The following is a 23523-nucleotide window of genomic DNA, read 5'->3' on the forward strand; positions in this document are numbered from 1 at the left end:
GGTGCGCCCCGGGGCCCTGGAGCGCTGAGTTTTCCCCGGGTGCCCTCCCCCAGCCGTCACTCCTTGGCTGGCCATTTGGAGGTGATGGAGGCGGCAGCCAGACACTCGGGACACAATGGGATCGTTAGGACAAAGGGAGGTCCCTGACTTAGCGTCGGGCCGTCGGTAAACCTTCCGTTAAGAAATTACACAGCCCTGGCCAGTGTGGCTCAGTGGATAGAGCGCCGGCCTGCAAACTGAAGGGTCCCGGGTTCGATTCCCGGTCAGGGCACATGACCAATTGGGGGCTTGATCCCCAGTGGGGGACTTACAGGAGGCAGCCGATCCATGATTCTCTCTCATCATGGATGTTTCTCTCCCTCTTCCTTCCTCTCTGACATCAATAAAAATATATTAAAATTTTTTTCACAAGTTAGAAAACTGCCTTTTGTTAGGCTGTGCTCCGATTTTTAAAAAGATAATTTTTGATCTCAGAGAGAGAGGGAGAGAGAGAGAAACATCCATGATGAGAGAGAATCACGGATCAGCTGCCTCCTGCACGCCCCCCACTGGGGATGGAGCCCCCAACCCGGGCGTGTGCTCCGACCGGGAATCGAACCCTGACCTCCTGGTTCCTAGGTCGACGCTTCAACCACCGAGCCACGCCGGCCGGGCGAGGTCAGCAAATTTGATTGCAACGTGGGAGCTCTGTACCTCACTCTACCAGGGGTCCTCAAACGACGGCCCGCGGGCCACATGCGGCCCGCCGAGGACATGGATCCGGCCCGCCGGGTGCCGCTGCCTGTCCTGCTTAGCGGCCGACTCGTCCCGGGCCCGCAGTGCGCATAGGAATTTGTTCATAGTTTTTTTTTTAAACTATAGTCCGGCCCTCCAATGGTCTGAGGGACAGGGAACCGGCCCCCTGTTTAATAGGTTTGAGGACCCCTGCTAGACCTTCCCACTCCTCCTCCTCTTCCCACCACACAATCTCTACCCCTTGGGGTTTGCATAGCCTCTGCTGGGACGTTGTAGACGGATCCCCGTTTTCCTCTGGAGGAAACAGGCTTAAACGCAAAACGTCTCTGGTCCAAGGTCATGGGGTTGGTGGGCAGGTCACATGGACGCCCAGGCCCACGCTGGTCCTCACGGCCTCACTTCCTCCTGGTCATATGGGCCCACCTGACCCCCTGCTCCCCCACCCCTGGCAGGAGTCGGAGCTGCCAGTCAGGGTGAGCTGGGTGAGCCTGGTCTCCCCACGACAGGGCGGGTCCGCAGCCCATGAGCGTCACATGTCTTCCCCGTGGCATCACCCAACTTAAAACCCGTCGGTTGCCACTGTTTTGAATCTGGAAACTTCTACCACAGGGTGAGAGCTGCCGACAGGGCAGGGCTGCGTTGTATCATCCTGTATGGAAGTAAAACCCTTGCTTTATTATTATTTTAATCTATTTTTATTGATTTCCGAGAGGAAGGGAGAGGGAGAGAGAAACATCCATGATGAGAGAGAATCATTGACTGGCCGCCTCCTGCACGCCCCCCACTGGGGATGGAGCCCGCCACCCGGGCCTGTGCCCTGAGGGGGAAACAAACTGTGACCTCCTGGTTCACAGGTTGATGCTCAACCCCTGAGCCACGCAGGCTGGGCAAACAAACTTTTTTTTTTTTTAATATATTTTGTTGATTTTTTACAGAGAGGAAGGGAGAGGGAGAGAGAGTTAGAAACATCGATGGAGAGAAACATCCATCAGCTGCCTCCTGCACACCTCCTACTGGGGATGTGCCTGCAACCAAGGTACATGCCCTTGACCGGAATTGAACCCAGGACCCTTCAGTCCGCAAGCCGACGCTCTATCCACTTAGCCAGTCCGGTTAGGGCCAAACCCTTTCTTTTTCTTTTTTAAATATATTTTTATTGATTGTAGAGAAGAAAGGAGAGGGAGAGGGAGAGAGAGATAGAAACATCAATGATGAGAGAGAATCACTGACTGTCCGCCTCCTGCACGCCCCCTACTAGGGGTTGAGCCTGCAACCCAGGCATGTGCCCTGACTGGAATCGAACCTGGGACCTTTCTGTCCGCAGGCCGACCCTCTATCCACTGAGCCAGCCGGTTAGGGCCAAACCCTTTCCTGACAAGCAGCAGCAGCCCGTGTGGCTATGTCTGCTGGTGAAGCAGAGCAACCCCCATCCTGTATAAAAACTGCCGGTGGAAATCCTCCGCTATTGTTAGATAGTCCCTAGTCCTGTGAACTCTGTCACTTTAAGACAGCCTTTTACTCTGTAAAATGACTTGATTTTTAGTTCAAATAATAGAAAAAGATAAACTTAACTGTCTGACCTTGCAAGCTAGCCATCCAACGTAACAGACTAATATAGACTTAATACTGATAACAATTCCCATATTCTTATGGCACATACTCATTATGTATTCAAGGTTACAACTGTCTGTAACAATAACTCACACAGAGCCCTTGGTAATATCTGCGAACAAAGAGGCTCAAAAGGTACAAATATAAGAAACTTCCTGCCCTGACCGGTGTGGCTCAGTGGATAGAGCGTCGGCCTGCGGACTGAAGGGTCCTGGGTTCGATTCCGGTCAAGGGCATGGACCTTGGTTGCGGGCACATCCCCAGTAGGGGTGTGCAGGAGGCAGCTGATGGATGTTTCTAACTCTCTCTCCCTCTCCCTTCCTCTCTGTAAGAAATCAATAAAATATATTTTAAAAGAAGAAAAAAGAAACTTGCTGTGCGTCGGGGCTGAGATTTGGAAGAGACACCTCCCTCTGGGCCGCATGCAATAAACGACTCCTAACTAACTGGCTCATTCAGGGTCTGGTACCCCCCTCGCTGATGGACGCCCCATCACGGGAAGGTGCTAATGGGGCCCGGCCTGGGGTGGTGCCCGGGTGGGTCATGTTCCCAGGGTCGCGGGTTCATCTGCCTCGGACCAAAGGCGAGCTGTGGCCGACGGCGGCCGAGCCAGGGCTGTGATGAGAACCAAGCCCACGACGGACGACGTTCCCCGAGGCTGTTGTCAAGCTGAGGGTCGGTGACGGGCGTTTGGGCACCACAGGAGGCCCCGAACAGGAAGGGGGTCACAGACCCTGCAGCACCGTTCCTGGAGGCAGCTCGTTCCCACGGGCCTTGCTTCCCGTTCGCTGAGGACTTCCACGTCGCACCCCCTCCCGCGTGTCTGCCTCTCTGCCCTGCGTCTGTACCGGAACATTCTTCTTCCCCCCTGTTGTGGGGACCAGCTGTTCTAAGGCCAACCCTTAGTATTAGTGTATCAGACCTTGTTCCCCGTGGTCCCTCCTGGTCCCTCCCTGCCCATCAGTCCCCTCAGCGCACAGACTTGCTGTCGTGGCTCCCGTGTCAGCGAGGTTTGGCAGGGGTGTGGCCGGTGGCCGACTGGAATGGCTGGGAGACCAGCTAGGGGCCTGCAGTGATCCATGGGTGGTAAAGACTTCCTGACTGTCACTCGATCGACGAAAATTTCTGTATCTGCCCTAATGGGTATGGCTCGGTGGATAGAGCGTCGGCCTGCGGACTGGAGGGTCCCGGGTTCGATTCCGGTCAAGGGCATGGACCTTGGTTGCGGGCACATCCCCAGTGGGGGGTGTGCAGGAGGCAGCTGATGGATGTTTCTCTCTCATTGATGTTTCTAGCTCTCTATCCCTCCCCCTTCCTCTCTGTAAAATATCAATAAAATATATTTTAAAAAAAATAAAATACATTTAAAAAAAATAAAATAAAATTTCTGTATCCATCTGTATGTGTATATGTAAAGCCACGAGCTCACACTGACACTGTTTTGTTGTTAACTCTTCACCCGGGGATATTTTTCCATTGATTTTCAGAGAGAGTAGAAGGGAGGGGAGGGACAGAGAGAAACATCGATGTGAGAGAGACACATCGATGGGTTGCCTCCCATCCGAGCCCCAACCAGGGCCGGGGATGGAGCCTGCCACCGAGGTACGTGCCCTTGACCGGGAAACGAACCCAGGAGCCTTCGGTCTGCAGGCCGACGCTCTATCCACTGAGCCACACTATCAGGCTAGGGCTACCCTGATACTTTTAATTCCCGTACACCACCAAGGGCTCACGCCAGACTTCCTCTTTCCTTATTTCTCACTGTGTTTTTTTTCCAAAAGGGAGAACCCTGCCTCTCATTAGCCACAATATATGTACGTACCTGTTCAGTTCTAGAACATAGAGAAAGTAGTTTGACGACTGCTAAGTTATAACCCCCTGAAATGCAAACGTATGGACTGGAGTGCCATGCACGGTGTCCCCAAGGAAGTGTATACACCTTTAACAGCTGGTGACTCCGTTTTCACTCCTTTTCAGGTTTAGCTGATTTGAAATAATGGGTGAAGCCAAGACAGCTTTGAACAAAGAAAATGTAGCCACTAGACTTTTCTATGGGGATACATAAAAGAAAAAGTTTACCGCCCGGCCGGCGTGGCCCAGGGGTTGAGCGTCGACCTGTGAACCAGGAGGTCAGGGTTCCATTCCCAGTCAAGGGCACCTGCCCGAGTTGCGGGCTGAATCCCCAGTGGGGGGAGTGTAGGAGGCAGCCGATCCGTGATTCTCTCTCATCATGGATGCTTCTATCTCTCTCCCTCTCCTTCCTCTCTGAAATCAACAAAAAACATATATACACATATACACTGAGTGGCCAGATGATGATGATCTCTGAACGCATAGTAATCTGGCCACTCAGTGTATATCCTATAGAATAAAAGGCTAATATGCACATTGTCCCCTCGACCAGGAGTTTGACCAGCAGGCAGGCCAGCCAACTGCCCAAGTCCCCTCCCCCTGGCCAGGCTGGCCGGACCCCACCCATGCACGAATTCATGCACCGGGCCTCTAATATATATATACACACACACACACACACACACACACACTGAGTGGCCAGATTATTATGCGTTCAGAGATCATCATTATCTGGCCACTCAGTGTGTATATTAACGTTATGGTACAAAACAGGCAACCGTTGGCACACTGAGGGTGCACAAACACTGAATGAAGTGATTCTTGATGTCTGCAATCCTGCTGCTGTGTGTTCAGAGCAGTGCCTAGACCAGAACCGTCATCATTGAAAACGGGCACTGACCAATTATTCATTTCTGAAGATGCTTTTAAATTTCAAAAATGAATTATATGTTAATAAATGCTGACTTAATCACCATTCAAAGCGTGTATACATTTTTTTGGGGGGGGGGACACCCTGTCTATACTAATAAAAGGGTAATATGCTAATTAGACTGGACATCTTCCGGACATCCTTCCAGACGTCCTTCCGGACAAAGCCACGGTCGCAGGGGCCAAGGCAGAGACGGTTAGGGGTGATCAGGCCGTCAGGGGAGAGCAGTTAGTGGAATCAGGCCGGCAGGGGAGAGCAGTTAGGGGCGATCAGGCCAGCAGGGGAGAGCAGTTAGGGGCGATCAGGCCAGCAGGGGAGAGCAGTTAGGGGCGATCAGGCCAGCAGGGGAGAGCAGTTAGGGGCGATCAGGCCAGCAGGGGAGAGCAGTTAGGGGCGATCAGGCCAGCAGGGGAGAGCAGTTAGGGGCGATCAGGTCAGCAGGGGAGAGCAGTTAGGGGCGATCAGGCCAGCAGGGGAGAGCAGTTAGGGGCGATCAGGTCAGCAGGGGAGAGCAGTTAGGGGCGATCAGGTCAGCAGGGGAGAGCAGTTAGGGGCGATCAGGTCAGCAGGGGAGAGCAGTTAGGGGCGATCAGGCCGGCAGGGGAGAGCAGTTAGGGGCGATCAGGCCGGCAGGGGAGAGCAGTTAGGGGCGATCAGGCAGGCAGAGGAGAGCAGTTAGGGGGATCAGGCAGGCAGGGGAGAGCAGTTAGGGGGATAAGGCTGGCAGGCAGGCAGAGTGGTTAGGGGCGATCAGGCAGGCAGAGGAGAGCAGTTAGGGGGATCAGGCAGGCAGGCAGGCAGAGTGGTTAGGGGCGATCAGGCAGGCAGAGGAGAGCAGTTAGGGGGATCAGGCCGGCAGGGGAGAGCAGTTAGGGGGATAAGGCTGGCAGGCAGGCAGAGTGGTTAGGGGCGATCAGGCAGGCAGAGGAGAGCAGTTAGGGGGATCAGGCCGGCAGAGGAGAGCAGTTAGGGGGATCAGGCAGGCAGGGGAGAGCAGTTAGGGGATCAGCCTGGCAGGCAGAGGCAGGCAGGGGTCCCGGATTGGAGAGGGTGCAGGCTGAGCTGAGCCATCCCCTGCTCGCCTCCCCGCCATGCATGAATTTCGTGCACGGGGCTTCCAGTATTTGTATACAGTTATTTTTGTCTTTAGCCTTACGGCATTTCGTCAGGATGCTTCGTCCAGAGTTACTGAAGCTCTCCACCCATTAGGTGGTGGTTATGTTAATCATCTGCAGTGCCTCCCCCCCCTTTCCCCGCCCCCCCCCCCCACACACACCCCGGTTGTAGGCACGTCCGTCTGTAAAACGTTACCGTGGTCCTAGCAGAGCTATGCAGAAACCAGTAGCAGGAGAGAACTGCCACTTTCCCCTCCTCACGGCTACTCCATGCCCATTTCCCATTCTTTCTACCCTTCCCTCACCCGTCCCCGCACAGGCGCCCAGACTCAGTCAGGTTCTGGTTATACATGTACTGCATTTCCCCCACAAATGAGTAGAAACATATTTTCTTTTATGCCTTTCTTTTTATCTTACAGAGATATAATTCACATGGAATTCACCCTTTTATCTATTAAAAAATATATATATACTGAGTGGCCAGATTATTATGATCTCTGAACGCATAATAACCTGGCCACTCAGTATATATATGCATGGGTGGGGCCGGCCAGCCTGGCCAGGGGGCGGGGACATGGGCTGTTGGCCGGCCTGCCGGCTGGTCGAACTCCTGGTCGAGGGGACAATTTGCATATTAGCCTTTTATTCTATAGGATATACACTGAGTGGCCAGATTATTATGTGTTCAGAGATCATACTCATCTGGCCACTCAGTGTATTTCTTTATTGATTTCAGAGAGGAAGGGAGAGGGAGAGAGAGAAACATCAATGATGAGAGAGAATCCTGGGTCAGCTGCCTCCTGCACGCCCCACACTGGGGATCGAGCCCGCAACCCAGGCATGTGCCCTTGACCAGGAATCGAACCCGGGACCTTTCAGTTCGCAGGCCGACGCTCTATGCACTGAGCCAAGCGGGCGGGGGCGGAACTCACCCTTTTAAAATGTACAATTCCGTGCTTGTTAGCGTATTCATGGTGCCACGGGCACCGCCGTTGAATTTCAGCACATGTCCATCGTCCCCAAAAGAAATCCTCAACCCTAGTGCCCTTGGTCCCCAGCCCGAGGCGACCACTCGGCTGCTGTGTGTCCGTGGGTTTGCCGGTTCCGGATCTTTCCTATAAATGGGCTCGTAAACTACGTGGCCCTGGATGTCTAGCTTCTCTCACGTAGCGTACGATCTTCAAGGTCTGTATCGCATTTTACTGGCACGGGGATGAGGGGTTTCCAATTCCCCCACGTCCTCTCCAGCCCCCCGCCCCGTTGTGTGTGTGTGTGTTTAAATTACAGCCGTCCTAGTGGGTGTGAAGTGGTGTCTCTTTGTGGCATTGATTTGCATTTCCGTAATGACTAATGTTGAAATCTTTCCATGTGCTTATCGGCCATCTGTGTATCTTTTTTTATTTTTTTTTTTATTTTATTGATTTTTAACAGAGAGGAAGGGAGAAGGATAGAGAGCTAGAAACATCGATGAGAGAGAAACATCGAGCTGCCTCCTGCACACTCCCCATTGGGGATGTGCCCGCAACCAAGGTACATGCCCTTGGCCAGAATCGAACCTGGGACCCTTGAGTCCACAGGCCGATGCTCTATCCACTGAGCCAAACCAGTTAGGGCCATCTGTGTATCTTATATGAAGAAATGTCTATGGGAGACCTCTGTCCGTTTTTAAACTGGATTATCTGTGTGTGTGTGTTTACTGCTGAGTTGTGAGAATTCTTTATATGCTATTCTGGACATGAGCCCCTTATCAAATATACTAGAGGCCCAGTGCAGGAATTTCGTGCACTCAGCCTGGCCTGTGCCGTCTCGCAGTCCGGGAGCCCTCAGGGGATGCCCTCGGGGGATGTCCGACGGGGAGCAGGCCTAAGCTGTCAGTCAGACATCCTTAGCGCTGCCATGGAGGCGTGAGAGGCTCCCGCCATCACTGCTTCGCTCGCCAGCCGTGAGCCCGGCTTCTGGCTGAGCGGTGCTCCCGCTGTGGGAGCGCACTGACCACCGGGGGCAGCTCCTGCGTTGAGCGTCTGCCCCTGGTGGTCAGTGCGCATCATAGCGACCAATCGGTCGGCTGTTTGGCCGATTTGCATATTAGTGTTTTATTCTATAGGATGACTTGCAAATATTGGCTCCCATTCTCTAGGTAATCTTTTCATTTTACTGATAGTGTCCTTTGATGCATGTTGTTTTTTTAAATCCTCACCCGAGTATATTGATTTCTAGAGTGGAAGGGAGGAGGGAGAAGGAGGAGAGACATATGGATTGGTTGCTTCCCAAACCCGCCCCTACTGGAGCGGGGAACCTGCATCCAAGGTACAGCCCTTGACCAGGAATCGAACCTGTGACCCTTTGGTCCTCAGGTGGAAGACCGAACTCCTTTGCTCTAACCACTGAGCAACCCGGCCAGGGCAGGTGCACGTTTTTAGTTTTGATAAATTTCCTTATGTTGCTTGCGGGTTTTTTAAAAAAATATATTTTATTGATTTTTTTTTTTTACAGAGAGGAAGGGAGAGGGATAGAGAGTTAGAAACATCGATGAGAGAGAAACATGGATCAGCCGCCTCCTGCAAACCCCCCACTGGGGATGTGCCCGCAACCAAAGTACATGCCCTTGACCGGAATCGAACCCGGGACCCTTCAGTGCACAGGCCGACGCTCTATCCACTGAGCCACACCGGTCAGGGCTGTTGCTTGCGTTTTTGTTTTTGTTTTTTTTTTTTAATATATTCCATTGATTTTTCACAGAGAGGAAGGGAGAGGGATAGAGAGCTAGAAACATCAACGAGAGAGAAACATCGACCAGCTGCCTCCTGCACACCCACCACCGGGGATGTGCCCGCAACCAAGGCACATGCCCCTGGCCGGAACCGAACCCGGGAACCCCCAGTCCGCAGGCCGACGCTCTATCCACTGAGCCAAACCGGTCTCGGCTGTTGCTTGCGTTTTTGTCGCTGTAACTAAGAAACCATTGCCTACGTCAGGGTGATGGAAATGTACGCCTAGATTTTCTTCCAATGCTTCTGCGTTAGCTCTTCTCGGTAGGCCTTTGATCTACTTTGAGTTAAAGTTATTTAAAAAGCCCACGCGTGCCCCAGTGATTGGACACGATACACTCAATTTCCACACGGCTTCGGGTCTGTTTCCGTGCTTTTCTCTGTTCAACTGTCCATGTGTGTATCAGAGTTCCTGACGGTATGTTTCAATGTCCGGAAGGGCTAGTTCCCCCTGCCATCTCCAGCTTTCAGTGTGTTCTTGGCTGTTATTATTATTTTTTTTAATGTTTTTATAGCCCTGACCAGTTTGGCTCAGTGGATAGAGCGTCGGCCTGCGGACTGAAAAGTCCCGGGTTCGATTCTGGTCAAGGGCATGGACCTTGGTTGTGGGCACATCCCCAGTAGGAGGTGTGCAGGAGGCAGCTGATCGATGTTTCTCTCTCATTGATGTTTCTAACTCTCTATCCCTCTCCCTTCCTCTCTGTAAAAATCAATAAAATATATTTTAAAAAATGTTTTCATTGATTTCAAAAGGGAAGGGAGGGGGAGAAACATCAATGAGGAGAACCATGGGTTGGCTGCCTCTTGCACGCCCCCTACTGGAGATGGAGCCCGCAACAGGGGCATATGCCCTGCCCGGAATGAACCTTGACCTCCTGGGTCATAGGTCGATGTTCAACCACTGAGCCAGGCCGGCCAGGCCTCGCTATTCTTGATTGTTTTCCACACAGACTTTAGTGAAGTTGATGTATTTATTAACATAAAACGTAGTCCGTTTTCTCTAAACTTGCAATTATCTTAGAGTTTAATGTCCTTACCCCTGGGACCCTCCCCCTTCCCTGGGGTTCCTGAGCGGCGCCCCGAGAGGGCTGATCTGACCTACAGGAGTCCGTCTCCCACCTGGAAGTCCCCCGAGGTGCCCTCTCCTCCCGATCCGGGTAAACGCCCCGCAGGGAGGAACGCCCGGTGCCTCCACGGTTTCCGCCGGCGCTCGGCTTCCATCGGAGCAGCGAACCCCCGCTCGCCACCCCACCGACGGTCACGGAGATGGTCAGGAGCCGGGGTGGCCCGCGCAGGTCAGCTCCGCGGGGCGTGGCGGGGGCGGGGCGCTCGCGATCCGGAAGCCGCCAGACCCTCCCGGGCTTGCGGACCAGCGGACCAGCGGCGCCAACCGGGCGAGAGGGCGGCCTGTACTCCCCACATGGCGGCGGCGGCGGCTGTGAGCGGCGCCAAGCGGAGCCTGCGGGCCGAGTTGAAGCAGCGCCTGCGGGCCATCAGCGCCGAGGAGCGGCTGCGCCAGTCCCGCCTCCTGGCCCAGAAGGTGCGCCATCGCGGGGTCGGACACGGTGGCGGGCCAGGTCGACGTCCTCCTGGCCGCGCGGCGCGGATTTTGCGGATCTGCGCAGGCGCAGGCCTCCGGCGCGCGCATCCTCCCTCCCCTCCCCGTGTGCGTGCGTCCCCCAGCGCGCATTCACCCCCGACGCGCACGCGCGCACGTTCCCGACCCCCCGGCGCGCGCACGTTCCCCCGCCGCACTTTCGCCAACCCTGGCGTGCCTACGTCGCCCACACGACGTGCGTACGTCCCCTCCCTCCAGCACGCGCACGTCATTTGGAGCGTGTCCGGCGGGCGCTCGAAGGCGCGAGGTCCGCGAGGGAGGGCGGCGGTGAGGATGGCAGTGAGAGGGCGGAGGGGTGGCGCCCTGTCCCCGGCGAGGCCGGAGCGGCGACGAGCTCGCCCTCGTGGGGCCGATGCCGGTGCTGAGGCGGGAGCAGGTGCGGACAGGCACCCCCGGTGGGCGCGGGGCGGCCCTGCTGAGGTGCCTTCGGTCAGCGTTCCAGGTCGGGAACCCAGAGGAGGCGGGGAGATCCCTCTCTTGGCGAAATGGCGGGAGATCGGGGCGACGGCGGAGGAGGGACGTGCACTCGGGGTGCCGGCGCCCGTGAGCCAAGGCCGCCCTGACTGAGCCTCGCTTGCTCCGGGCCTGGCGTGCGCCTGCCGGGCGGGCGGCGGGGGACAGGACGTGCTTTTCCGAGTGAAGGAGAGAAAACATGGATTCCCCCGCTGCCTGCCCGCCCGCGAAGGTGGGACGCGGATGGGGAGACAGGCGGGGACGGAGCGGGGTTCCCGGTCTGGGGGTTCCACACCCGCCATGGGTTCCTCTCACCGCTGCCTCGTCAGATACAGGGTGTCCCCCCAGAAGAGACACACACTTGGAGTATTCATTCATTCCAGCGGGTGTCAGTGTGAAAAGAAGGAAACGGCAGGGGAGCTGTCCGCTGTGAAAAGTGCGTGTGCATTTTGGGGGGACACCCTGTGTTCCAGGCTGTTGATGGGATGGGGGGGGTTGGTCTGTCAGCCAGGAAGGCATGTTCTGAAGGCGTCGGGGGGCTGACTTTGGGGGCACCCCGGGGGAAACAATCCGTGTCCGGTGCGTAGGTAAATACTAGTAACTTCTTATTTTATTTTTTAAAAAATATATTTTATTGATTTTTTTTTTTTTAACAGAGAGGAAGGGAGAGTTAGAAACATCGATGAGAGAGAAACATCCATCAGCTGCCTCCTGCACGCCCCCTACTGGGGATGTGTCCGAAACCAAGGTCCATGCCCTTGACCGGAATCGAACCCGGGACCCCTCAGTCCGCAGGCCGACACTCTATCCACTGGGCCACACGGGTTAGGGCGAAATACATTTTTTTAAAAAATATATTTTTATTGATTTCAGAGAGGAAGGGAGAGAGAGAGAGAAACATCCATGATGAGAGAGAATCATGGATGGGTTGCCTCCTGCACGCCCCCCACTGGGGATCAAGCCGGTAACCCAGGCATGTACTCTGACCGGGAATCGAACCCGGGGCCCTTCCGTCCGCAGGCGGATGCTCTATCCACTGAGCCACACCGGTGAGGGCAACTTTTTAAATATACCAGAGGCCCGGTGCACTTTGGGGGGGAGGGGTGTCCCTCAGCCCAGCCTGTGCCCTCTGGCAGTCCGGGACCCCTCGGGGGGTGTCCACCTGCCGGCTTAGGCCCGCTGCCCCGGGAGATCAGGCCTAAGCTGGCAGTCAGACATCCCCCTGGCAGCCCTGGAGCCCTCAGCGGGAGCAGGCCTAAGCCGTCAGGCGGACATCCTTCACGCTGCCGAGGAGGCGGGAGGGGCTCCCACCACCGCCGCTGCGCTCCCAGCTGTCAGCCCGGCTTGTGGCTGAGCGGAGCTCCCCTTGTGGGAGCCCAAGAACCACCAGGGGGCAGCTCCTGCTTTGAGCGTCTGCCCCCTGGTGGTCAGTGCCCGTCATAGCGACCGGCCGTTCCTGATGGTTCAGCATTAGGGTCAATTTGCATATCACCCTTTTATTATGTAGGACTAGAGGCCCGGTGCATGAAATTCATGCATGGGTAGGGTCCCTAGGCCTGGCTGGCGATTAGGGCTGATCAGGTTCCCCTCTCCGCCCCCCCCGCCGTCTCCCCGCCTCCTCCTTCCCTCACTTCCTCAGCACCCCACCGCTGCTGGTTGCCTGCCATGTTCCGTGCCGCCCCCTGGTCAGCGCACGTCATAGCGAGCAATCGAACTCCTGTTCTCCCGGTCGAACTCCCGAGGGGACACTTTGCATATTAGCCTTTTATATAAATAGATAGAGGCCTGGTGCACGGGTGGGGGCCAGCTGGTTTGCCCTGAAGAGTGTCCTGGATCAGGGTGGGGGTTCCCTTAGGGTGTGGGGCGGCCTGGGCGAGGGGCCTGTGGTGGTTTGCAGGCCGGCCACGCCCCCCGGCGACCCAAGTGGAGGCCCTGGGGACTGGGATTTATTTATCTTCTATAATTGAAACTTTGTAGCCTGGAGCGGAGCCAAGCCTCCTTGTTCCGTGGCCACAGCCATTTTTGTTGGGATTTATTTATCTTCTATAATTGAAACTTTGTATCCTTGAGTGGAGGCCTGGGCCTGCCAGGGTGTGCAGAAAGCTTGGCTTCCTCCATCGCCAGGGAAACCCAAGCCTCCCTCCTGCTCTCTGTGGCTGCAGCCATCTTGGTTGAGTTTATTTGCATATTCCCTCCTGATTGGCTGGTGGGTGTGGCTTGTGGGTGTAGCGGAGTGATGGTTAATTTGCATATTACTCTTATTAGATAGGATATTTTTATTGATCTCAGAGAGGAAGGGAGAGGGAGAGAGAGAAACATCGATGATGAGAAAGAATCATGGATCAGCTGCCTCCTGCACGCCCCACACTGGGATGGAGCCCGCACCCCGGGCATGTGCCCTTGACCCCCGTGACCTCCTGGTTCATAAGTCAACCTTCAACCACTGAGCCATGCTGGCTGGGCCAGAATTTCTTGAATACCTTTCACTCTTCTGTCATCCAGTAGTTTCTCAAATGCAAGGTTTCTCTAGGTGAAAGCAGTGGAATTAACAGCATTTCACCCCTCGCTTCACATATGTCGGTCTCCCTGAGGCCATACAGTGAGTGACCTCTGAGAGCTGGCATCGGAGGAGGGGAGAGAGACATTAAAAGGCAGACCATGACCCTTGGCAATGAACACCTTTACTTCATACAAACACATATACGCATATAAGAAATATGCATTGTTTGAACCTATATCAAGCCCCTACCTGAAGTTAGCCCCGTCTCTGAACTGTTCAGTTACTTGAGCCAATAAATGATCTTTATCTTTTAAGCCAAAAAAAAAAAAAAAAGAAAGAAAGTGTTGTACAACCCGATGTTTCACAGTTCGGTATTCCATGAACTTGAATATTTTCTTTTTTTTTACTTTTTCAATTCCAGTTTACATTCAGTGTTATGTTTTCTCAGTTTCAGGTATTCCGTGTTGTGGTTGGACATAATTTACAAAGTGATCCCTCTGGATACGTCTAGTACCCACCTGGCCCCATACATAATTTTTACGGTCTTACTGACTATACTTCCTGTGCTGTACTTTACATCCAGTGGCCATTTTGTAACTACCAATTGTGCTTTTTTAAACATATATATATATATACTAGTGGCCTGGTGCACGAAATCCGTGCACATTAAAAGGGGATTAATTAGAGGAAATAATTTAATATTGCTATTTGCCCTTTCTCTATAATAGAAGTGTCAGAGATGAAAGAAAATTAGTAAAATGTATATGAAAACCTTCCTCCTGTCAGAGTCTGGGGCACACCACAAGACCCAGAGTCAAGTCCCCGCCCACCCACATGCACCTCAAAATCCCATGAGACCCAGACCCAGCCGCCCTCCCCCCCATTGGGCTGGATCCAGACCTGGCCAGTCCCACCCTTGTCAACCCCCACCAGGCAGGGGACGTAGCCTCAGGTACCCTGGCTCGGCACCAGGATGGGGGGCATGGCCTGAGGTCCCCCAGCCCAGACTGGGGCGGGGGGTGTGCCTTGAGGTCCCCCGTCAAGCCCCGCCAGGTGGGGGACACGGCTTGAGATCCCCTGTCAAGCCCCGCTGGGTGGGGGGGCATGGCCTGAGGTCCCCCGTCAAGCCCCGCCAGGCTAGGGGGTGCAGCCTCAGGTCCCCCGTCAAGCCCCACCGGCTGTGGGGCGCAGCCTCAGGTCCCCTGTCAAGCCCCACTGGGCGGGGGGCATGGCCTGAGTTCCCCTGACCCAGCACTGGGGGTGCACCTTGAGGTCGCCTGTCAAGCCCCACTGGGTGGGGAGCACAGCCTGAGGTCCCCTGTCAAGCCCTGCCATGCCAGGCAGGGGGTCATAGCCTCAGGTCCCCTGGCCTGGTGCTGGGGTGGGGGGGTCTGGCCTGAAGTCCTCTGTCAAGCCCCACCTGGTGGGGGCGTGGCCTGAGGTCCCCTGGCCTGGCGCTGGTGAGGGGCGGGGGGAACAGCCTGAGTTCCCCTAGCGCACCTTGAGGTCCCCCATCAAGCCCTGCCAGGCGAGGGGTGTGGCCTGAGGTCCCCTGGCCTGGTGCTGGAGCAGGGGGAGCAGCCTGAGGTCCCCTAGCCCAGCACCAGGATGGGAAGCACACCTTGAGGTCCCCTGTCAAGCCCCACAGGGGCAGGGGAGGGTGTAGCCTCAGGTCCCTGCTGATTGCTTGTTAAGGCTCCTTATGGGAACTTGGCCTCAGCTGTGGGTGCAGCCATCTTTGTGATGGAGTGGTGGTCAATTAGCATATTCCCTCTTTATTAGATAGGATTTCTTTATTGATTTCAGAGAGGAAGGGAGAAAGAGAGAGAGAAACATCAACGATGAGAGAGAATCATTGATTGTCTGCCTCCTGCATGCCCCCCCAACTGGGGATCAAGTCCACAACCCAGGCATGTGCCCTTGACCGGAATCGAACCTGGGACCCTTCAGTCTACAGGCCGACGCTCTATCCACTGAGCCAAACCAGTTAGGGCCTTCAGTAATTTTTTTGAGAAAACATCTACGTAGGTAAACTTGTTAATACTGTATACATTAGAAAATATGTTTACCTTCATATTTCATTGATAGCTTGAATTTAAAGTTTAAAATTATTTTTTCTTGCTCTTCTTAGCACCCATGACCTCCATTCAATCTGAAGACTATTATTTTATCTATTATATTTTTGACTACTACTTTTTTCTGCCTTCCTGTAATTCCTGTTAGTCAAATAATAAAAATTCTAGATTGGTCTTCTAGGTCTCAACATTTTTTCTCTTTTCCCCATTTCTTTGTCTTTTTCTCCTCTAAGGCTTTCTCCACGATTGTTTCAATTTTGGTAATTTTAATTTCCAAATAGATTTCTTCTTTTTTAAAAAATGATTTTACTGCCAAAACCGGTTTGGCTCAGTGGATAGAGCGTCGGCCTGTGGACTGAAGGGTCCCAGGTTCGATTCCAGTCAAGGGCATGTACCTTGGTTGCGGGCACATCCCCAGTGGGAGGTGTGCAGGAGGCAGCTGATCGATGTTTCTCTCTCATCGATGTTTCTGACTGTCTATCCCTCTCCCTTCCTCTCTGTAAAATATCAATAAAATATATTTAAAAAAAATGATTTTACTGATTTCAGAGAGAGGAAGGGAGAGGGAGAGAGATAGAAACATCAGTGATGAAAATCATTGATTGGCTGCCTCCTGCATGTCCCCTACTGGGGATGGAGCGCGCAACCCGGGCATGTGCCCTGACTGTGAATTCGAACCCTGATCTCCTAATTCATAGGGTGAAGCTCAACCACTGAGCCACACTGGCCAGGCCGAATATATTTCTTAGTTCTCTGATTGCTTTCTTCCTCTAGCATCCTGTTTTATAGATGCCACTATCTTGAATTTGAGAAAATTAATTAGAATTTTAAAATTTTTTTCTTTGTTCTTCGAATTACCTGTTTCCTACTGGTTCAACCCACCCCTTTTTTAATCCTTTTAATTTGCGTTTTGGCTTTCTGAAATATTTGATGAACCTCTATTATCTATACCTGTTTATGAATGAGAGTGTGATAGCTAATGGGGATTTCCTTTGCCTTCTGTAGTCACTTTGGGATTCCCTGAGAGGAATGGATGCTGCCTGACCTACATCCATCGTGTTCTCTGAGTGCTGTGATCTGCTGCCATTCTGTGTGTAAACTCTCTCCCATCCGCTCTCTGACTTATATAAACGAGTCAGATCTCTCTTCTCTTGTTCTCAGTGTTGTAATGTGTTTTTTTACTGCCAGCTAAATGAGAATTGAGGAAGGAAGAAAGATGAATGTTTGCACAGTTTCATGCTGAATTTTTTTTTAAATATATTTTATTGATATTTCACAGAGAGGAGGGGAGAGGGATAGAGAGCTAGAAACATGGATGAGAGAGAAACATCGATCAGCTGCCTCCTGCACACCCCCCACTGGGGATGTGCCCGCAACCAAGGTACATGCCCTTGACCGGAATCGAACCCGGGACCTTTCAGTCTGCAGGCTGACGCTCTATCCACTGAGGCAAACCGGTTTTGGCCTGAATTTTTTTTAAAATATATTTTTATTGGTTTCAGAGAGGAAGGGAGAGAGAGAGAGAGAGAGACAGAAACATCCATGATGAGAGAGAATCATGGATCAGCTGCCTCCTGCACGCCCTCTACTGGGGATCTTGCCCACAACCCGGGCATGTGCCTTTGACCGGAATTGAACCCGGGACCCTTCAGTCTGCTGGCCGACGCTCTATCCACCGAGCCAAACAGGCCAGGGCAAAACTTATTTTTTTTCTATTATGTTTTTGATTACTTCTTTTTTCTGCCTTCCTGCAATTCCTGTTAATCAAATAATAAAAATTCTAGATCTTCTATGTCTCAACATTTTTTCTCTTTTCCCCCATTTCTCTGTCTTTTTCTCCTCATCTCAGGCGTTCTCCAGAATTGTCTTAATTTTGGTAATTTTAATTTCCAAATAGATTTCTTCTTTAAAAAAAAATGTTTTTACTGATTTCAGAGAGAGGAAGGGAGAGGGAGAGAGAGAGAGAGACATCAATGATGAAAATCATTGACCAGCTGCCTCCTGCACGCCCTCTACTGGGGATCTTGCCCACAACCTGGGCATGTGCCCTTGACCAGAATCGAACCTGGGACCCTTCAGTCTGCAGGCCGCCGCTCTATCCCTGAGCCACACCGGCCAGAGCTCCCACTGAATTTTAAGTGATGTTCGTGACTACATATTCAGCTCTTCATTTTTTATATTTGCCTTTAAGAGCGCAAAAAAGGTGCATAACTCTCAGGTAGATCCTGGGTGCCCCAACCTCCCAGGCTGCCATCCTAGGTCTGAATTTCTCATTTACAGTTGCTTGGCGTATTTCAGCCTAAAAGCTCTGTAGCGTCTCAGAAGATGGCGTTGATTTCCTTCCTTGGCAATGGTTTGGTGTGCTCTCCTTACTTAATTTCTGTGTGTCCCTTCTTATTAGGGAAACTCGCCTTTCTGAACCCGTGTCTTGCTGCCAGTCATGCCTATAAGCCACGTTTGCAGTGTCTTTCTTCGTAGCTTGCAGAACAAGGGAGAACGGGAAAGGGAGGGAAAGGGAGCTAAGAGCTAATAACTCTGAGTCTGGGGAAGTTCTGAGATTTAACTTTTTTAAAAAATGTATTTTACTAGAGGCCCGGTGCATGCAATTTGTGCACGGGGCAGGGGGGAGTGTCCCTCAGCCTGGCCTGCACCCTCTCCAATCTGGGACAGCCCTCTCGCAATCCGGGACCGCTGGCTCCTAACCACTCACCTGCCTGCCGGCCTGATCGCCCCCAAATGCCTCCCCTGCCAGCCTGCTCACCCCCAACTACTCCCAACTGACCCCCCTGCCTGCCTGCTCGCCCCCAACTGCCCCCCCTGCCAGCCTGCTTGCCCCCAACTGCCCCCCATGCTGGCCTGCTCACCTCTAACTGCCCTCCCCTGCCGACCTGCTTACCTCTAACTGCCCTCCCCTGCCGGCCTGCTCACCTCTAACTGCCCTCCCCTGCCGGCCTGCTCACCTCTAACTGCCCTCCCCTGCCGGCCTGATCACCCCTAACCACCTCTGCCTCGGCACCGCCACCATGGCTTTGTCCAGAAGGTCTCCCGAGCTCATTAACATATTACCCTTTTATTAGCATAGATTGATTTTTTACAGAGAGGAAGGGAGAGGGGTAGAGAGTTAGAAACATCGATGAGAGAGAAACATCCATCAGCTGCCTCCTGCACACCCCCCACTGGGGATGTGCCCACAAGCAAGGTACATGCCCTTGACCAGAGTTGAACCTGGGACCCTTCAATCCACAGGCCGACGCTCTATCCACTGAGCCACACCAGCCAGGGCCTGAGATGGACTGTTCTGAGAAGCAGAGCTCAGCCCCCGCTCCCCGATGGATCATTAGACTGAGTATGGAGGGGATTCTCCACCCGTGTCTGCCTTCTCGTGAACCTGGCACCTGCTTTTAGAGGGACTTCCCCTCTCCCGGGACCCCCACCCCCACCTTGGTGAATGTTTTCCACGTTCATGTGAACGGAAGAGGTTTAGGAAATGGTGGAAGTGAGAGCTGAGGGGATGAGGAGTCACGGTCCCTGCCTCCTGGGAGCTGCAGACTGGTTAGAACCCTCTAGTGCGGGCACAGGAAGCAGTTAGTCAGCAGCTCCTGACGATGCATACGTGTGAAAAGAATGTGTTACCTGTAGGTGGAAGGGCCTGACAGACGTCAGGAAGAGTTAGGGCTTGAGTTGGGCTTACATGGGGAGAATTTAGCCCTAGCTGGTTTTTCTCAGTGGGTAGAGCGTCGTCCTGTGCACTGAAGGGTCCCGGGTTCAATTCCGGTCAAGGGCACGTGCCTGGGCTGCACTCGATCCCCAGTAGGGGGCGTGCAAGAGGCAGCCAGTCAATGATTCTCTCTCATCACGGATATCTCTCTCTCCCTCTCCCTTCTTCCCTGAAATCAATAAAAATGTATTTTAAAAAAATAAATGGGGAGAATTTAGGAGCGAAACCTGACAAGGCACAGAGTGAAGGAGCCGTGGGAGCCAAGGGTCAGGGTGAAGATGCTGCAGAGACTCGCGGGGAGTGTGAGGAGCGTGGGTCGGCGTAGATAAGCCTGGAGTTCTCTAAACAGCAGGGCAACTTTTTTATTTTACTTTTTTAAATCTATTTTTATTGATTTCAGAGAGGAAGGGAGAGGGAGAGAGAGACAGAAGCATCAGTGATGAGAGAGAATCATGGATCGGCTGCCTCCTGCACGCCCCCCACGGGATCAAGCCACCAACCCGGGCATGTGCCCTGACTGGGAATCGACTGTGACCTCCTGGTCCATAGGTCAATGCTCAACCCCTGAGCCACACCGGCTGGGCCCCACAGTGACTTTATAATGAGTTTTCATACCTACAAAGAGAGGTGTAAAGGGATCAGACAAGTAAGTGTTGGGTTAAGAACCAAAATTTAGGGTTCAGGACCCCACTGTAGCGCTCTGCTGTTTTTTGTGGGTTTTGTTTTGTTTTGGTTAGTTAAAGAAGTTGAAGAAGCCCTAACTGGTGTGGCTTAGATAGAGCGTCGGCCTATGGACTCAAGGGTCCCAGGTTTGATTCCGGTCAAGGGCATGTACCTTGATTGCGGGCACATCCCCAGTAGGGGGCGTGCAGGAGGCAGTTGATCGATGTTTCTCTCTCATCGATGTTTCTAACTCTCTACCCTCTCCCTTCCTCTCTGTAAAAAGTAAATAAATAAATAAATAAAAAACTCGCCAAAACCGGTTTGGCTCAGTGGATAGAGTGTCGGCCTGCGGACTGAAGGGTCCCGGGTTCGATTCCGGTCAAGGGCATGTACCTTGGTTGCGGGCACATCCCCAGTGGGAGGTGTGCAGGAGGCAACTGATCGATGTTTGTAGCTCTCTATCCCTCTCCCTTCCTCTCTGTAAAATATCAATAAAATATATTTAAAAAAAAACACCAAAAAAAACAAAGCTAGCCCTGGGTGGTGTGGCTCAGTGGCTAGAGCATCAGCCTGCGGGCTTAAGGGTCCCGGGTTCGATTCCGGTCAAGGGCATGTACCTTGATTGTGGGCACATCCCCAGTGGGGGGCGTGCAGGAGGCAACTGATCGATGTTTCTTTCTCATCGATGTTTCTAACTCTCTACCCTCTCCCTTCCTCTCTGTAAAAAAAAATCAATAAAATATATTTTTAAAAAAAGTTGAAGAAGACGGGGAGCGGGGGAGAAAATGTTGACACTGTTCAGGGTAGTCACTGATTTTTAAAAGTCCAATCTTGGCAAATATCACGGCCATTGTTTCCCACGCAGGTGATGGCCCACAGTCAGTATCAGAAGTCCCAGAGGATCTCCATCTTCCTGAGCATGCCCGATGAGATCGAGACCGATGAGATCATCAAGGACATTTTCCGCTGCGGCAAGACCTGCTTTATCCCCCGGTACCGGTTCCAGAGCAATCACATGGACATGGTGAGGTTAGCGTCGCCCGAGGAGATTGCTTCGCTTCCCAAGACTTCCTGGAATATCCATCAGCCCGGCGAGGACGAGGCTCGGGAGGAGGCCTTGTCGACAGGTGAGCACGGGGTGCCAGGATGGACATCCTAGGTGCTGGGAGACTGTGATAAGTTGTTTTTTTTTTAATTATGTTCAGTTTCTCTTGAACTCTTAAATATTCTTTTTTTTTCCCTAAATATATTTTATTGGTTTTTTACAGAGAGGGAGAGAGCGTTAGAAACATCGATGAGAGAGAAACATCCATCAGCTGCCTCCTGCACCCCCCCCACTGGGGATGTACCCGCAACCAGGGTACATGCCCTTGACCGGAATCGAACCTGGGACCCTTGAGTCCGCAGGCCGATGTTCTATCCACCAAGCCAAACCGATGAGGGCTGTGATGAGTTCTTAGACCTCTGATCCGCGTGTGATGTTTGGGTCATTGGGGGTCGCTTTCCTCTGTAGGGACACATTTGTGTTCTACTTGTATTCCAAGACACCCACATTACCAGGCGTACCGGTTAGTAATGCGGATTTTGTAATCAAAGAAAACACGATCATTTCAAGAGAAACATCAAAAGTACTTTCTTCAAAGAAATGTCCATCGCTAGCTACACATTTCCCCGTCTTTCAGGTAATTTGTGGGTACCGTCCCAATAGAACTTTTCTTGTGTTGAGGCAGACCATTCAGAGACCCCATTTTCCACTTCTTTGTACGTGTTGAAGTGCTGCTCCGAAAGTGCGTGTGCCATCAATCAGAACAAGTGGTCATCTGAAGGAGTGAGGGCTGGTGAATACGGCGGGTGGGTTCATACTTCCCAGGCAAGATATTTTCACGTGTCTTTACCTGGTTTTGAAGTGTGTGATTGTGTGTCATCATGAAGCAACATTACTTTGCCCTGTCTTCTGGCCCATTCTGGTCATTTCACAATCAAAGCGTGGTTCAAATTGATTATTTGTTGTCGGTAGCGATCAGTATTAATGGTTTCACCTGGTTTTAGAAGCTCAGAATACGCCACACCTTCCTGATCCCACCAAACGCAGAGCATTGTCTTCTTTCCGAAGCGATTTGGCCTTGCAGTCGATGTTAATGGTTGACCTGGATCAACCCATGATTTTGTGCGTTTGGCATTCTCAAAATAAATCCACTTTTCATCGCCAGTCACAGTTCGATGCAAAAAAGACTTTCTTTTGTGCCATTGAAGCAACATTTTACTGATGACTTTTCGGTTTTCCATTTGTATTTCGTTCAGTTGATGTGGCACCCATTTTCCTTCCTTTAGAATCTTTCCCATTGCTTGTAAACGATCGGAAATTGTTTGCTGAGCAACGTTTAATCTTTCTGCAAGTTGTTTTTGAGTATGACACGCATCTTCATCCAATAATGCTTGTAATTGTTGGTCTTCAAACTTTTTCGGTTGACCTGGATGTTCTTTGTCTTTCACATCGAAATCATCCCTTTTAAAGCCTTTAAACCAGCGTTCACACGTATCTTGAGATGGAGCATGTTCACCCTAAGCTTCCCGAAGTCTACTATCACTTTCAGCAGCACTTTTCTTCAAAAAGAGTAATGAATTAAAACTTCCCGCAAATGCTCTTTTTTTAGCACGAAATTTACATTTTTAAGCGTAAAAATATCTGTGATGTTAACACCTTCAGAAAATGTGACGTGTGAAGTTTTGAAGCTTGTTGTCAATACAACAAAATAGCATCCACATCAAATCGCATGTATATCAGCATATGTGTAACTCCATCTAGTGAAAAAGATCCGCATCATTAACCGGTGCACCTGGCACCTGACTGGGCTGCCCTCTGTAAGCAGCTATAATAATAAGGTAGGAAGGTATTAAGACTCTTGCCCTAACCTTATAGGTTGAATTACACATTTTCCCTGAATAATTTTTTGTTGTTGTTAATCCTCACCCAAGGATATATTTTTTTCCCATTGATTTTTAGAGAGAGTAGACGGGAGGGGAAGAGACAGAGAGAGAAACATCAATGTGAGAGAGACACATCGATTGATTTTCTCCCACACGAGCCCTGACAGGGCTGGGGGGAGCCGGCACCGAAGTACATGTCCTTGACCGGAATCGAACCCGGGACCCTCAGTCCGGGGACCAGTGCTCTCTCCACTGAGCCCCACCGGCTAGGGCTCCCCTGAATAATTTCATTATTTCCCATGGTTTCAATTCTGGTCTGTATAGTAATGATCCCATATCATTCGTGCTAACAAGCTTTTAGGTCTCCCGTTCAGACCTGTCCGTCACCTTCTGGACACTCTACCTGGGCGCCCTGTGGGCGTCTCAGACACAGCGGGTTCCAAACGCAGTCATAGCCCTCAGCCCCGGCTCGTGCGTCTCTCTTGGCACGGGAGCACCGCCCAGCCGGCCGGGCCAGAAGCCTGGAGATCGCCCCGACGCCTGATGATTGTACCCCC

At 52.3% G+C, this 23523-nt stretch overlaps 1 protein-coding gene across 10 annotated transcripts in view; it reads left to right on the top strand.

Moving 5' to 3' along the window:
* Positions 1-23523, top strand: part of LOC308238942 (5-formyltetrahydrofolate cyclo-ligase-like) — an 84643-nt gene that overhangs the window by 39249 nt on the left and 21871 nt on the right. For 2 of the 10 annotated variants that reach the window (XM_080651451.1, XM_080651449.1), the window contains exon 2: positions 20904-21165. In XM_080651451.1, the coding sequence (XP_080507577.1) occupies positions 20907-21165 (259 nt within the window). In that variant the 5' untranslated portion in view covers positions 20904-20906. Of the gene's footprint in view, positions 1-9785; positions 10552-10785; positions 11072-11495; positions 11519-16662; positions 16748-20903; positions 21166-23523 lie in introns of those variants that run through there. The other 8 variants (XM_080651444.1, XM_080651453.1, XM_080651448.1 and 5 more) reach the window with 8 other exon arrangements.

This window comes from Plecotus auritus, assembly GCF_963455305.1.
Source record: "Plecotus auritus genome assembly, chromosome: 15".
Lineage (NCBI taxonomy): Eukaryota > Metazoa > Chordata > Mammalia > Chiroptera > Vespertilionidae > Plecotus > Plecotus auritus.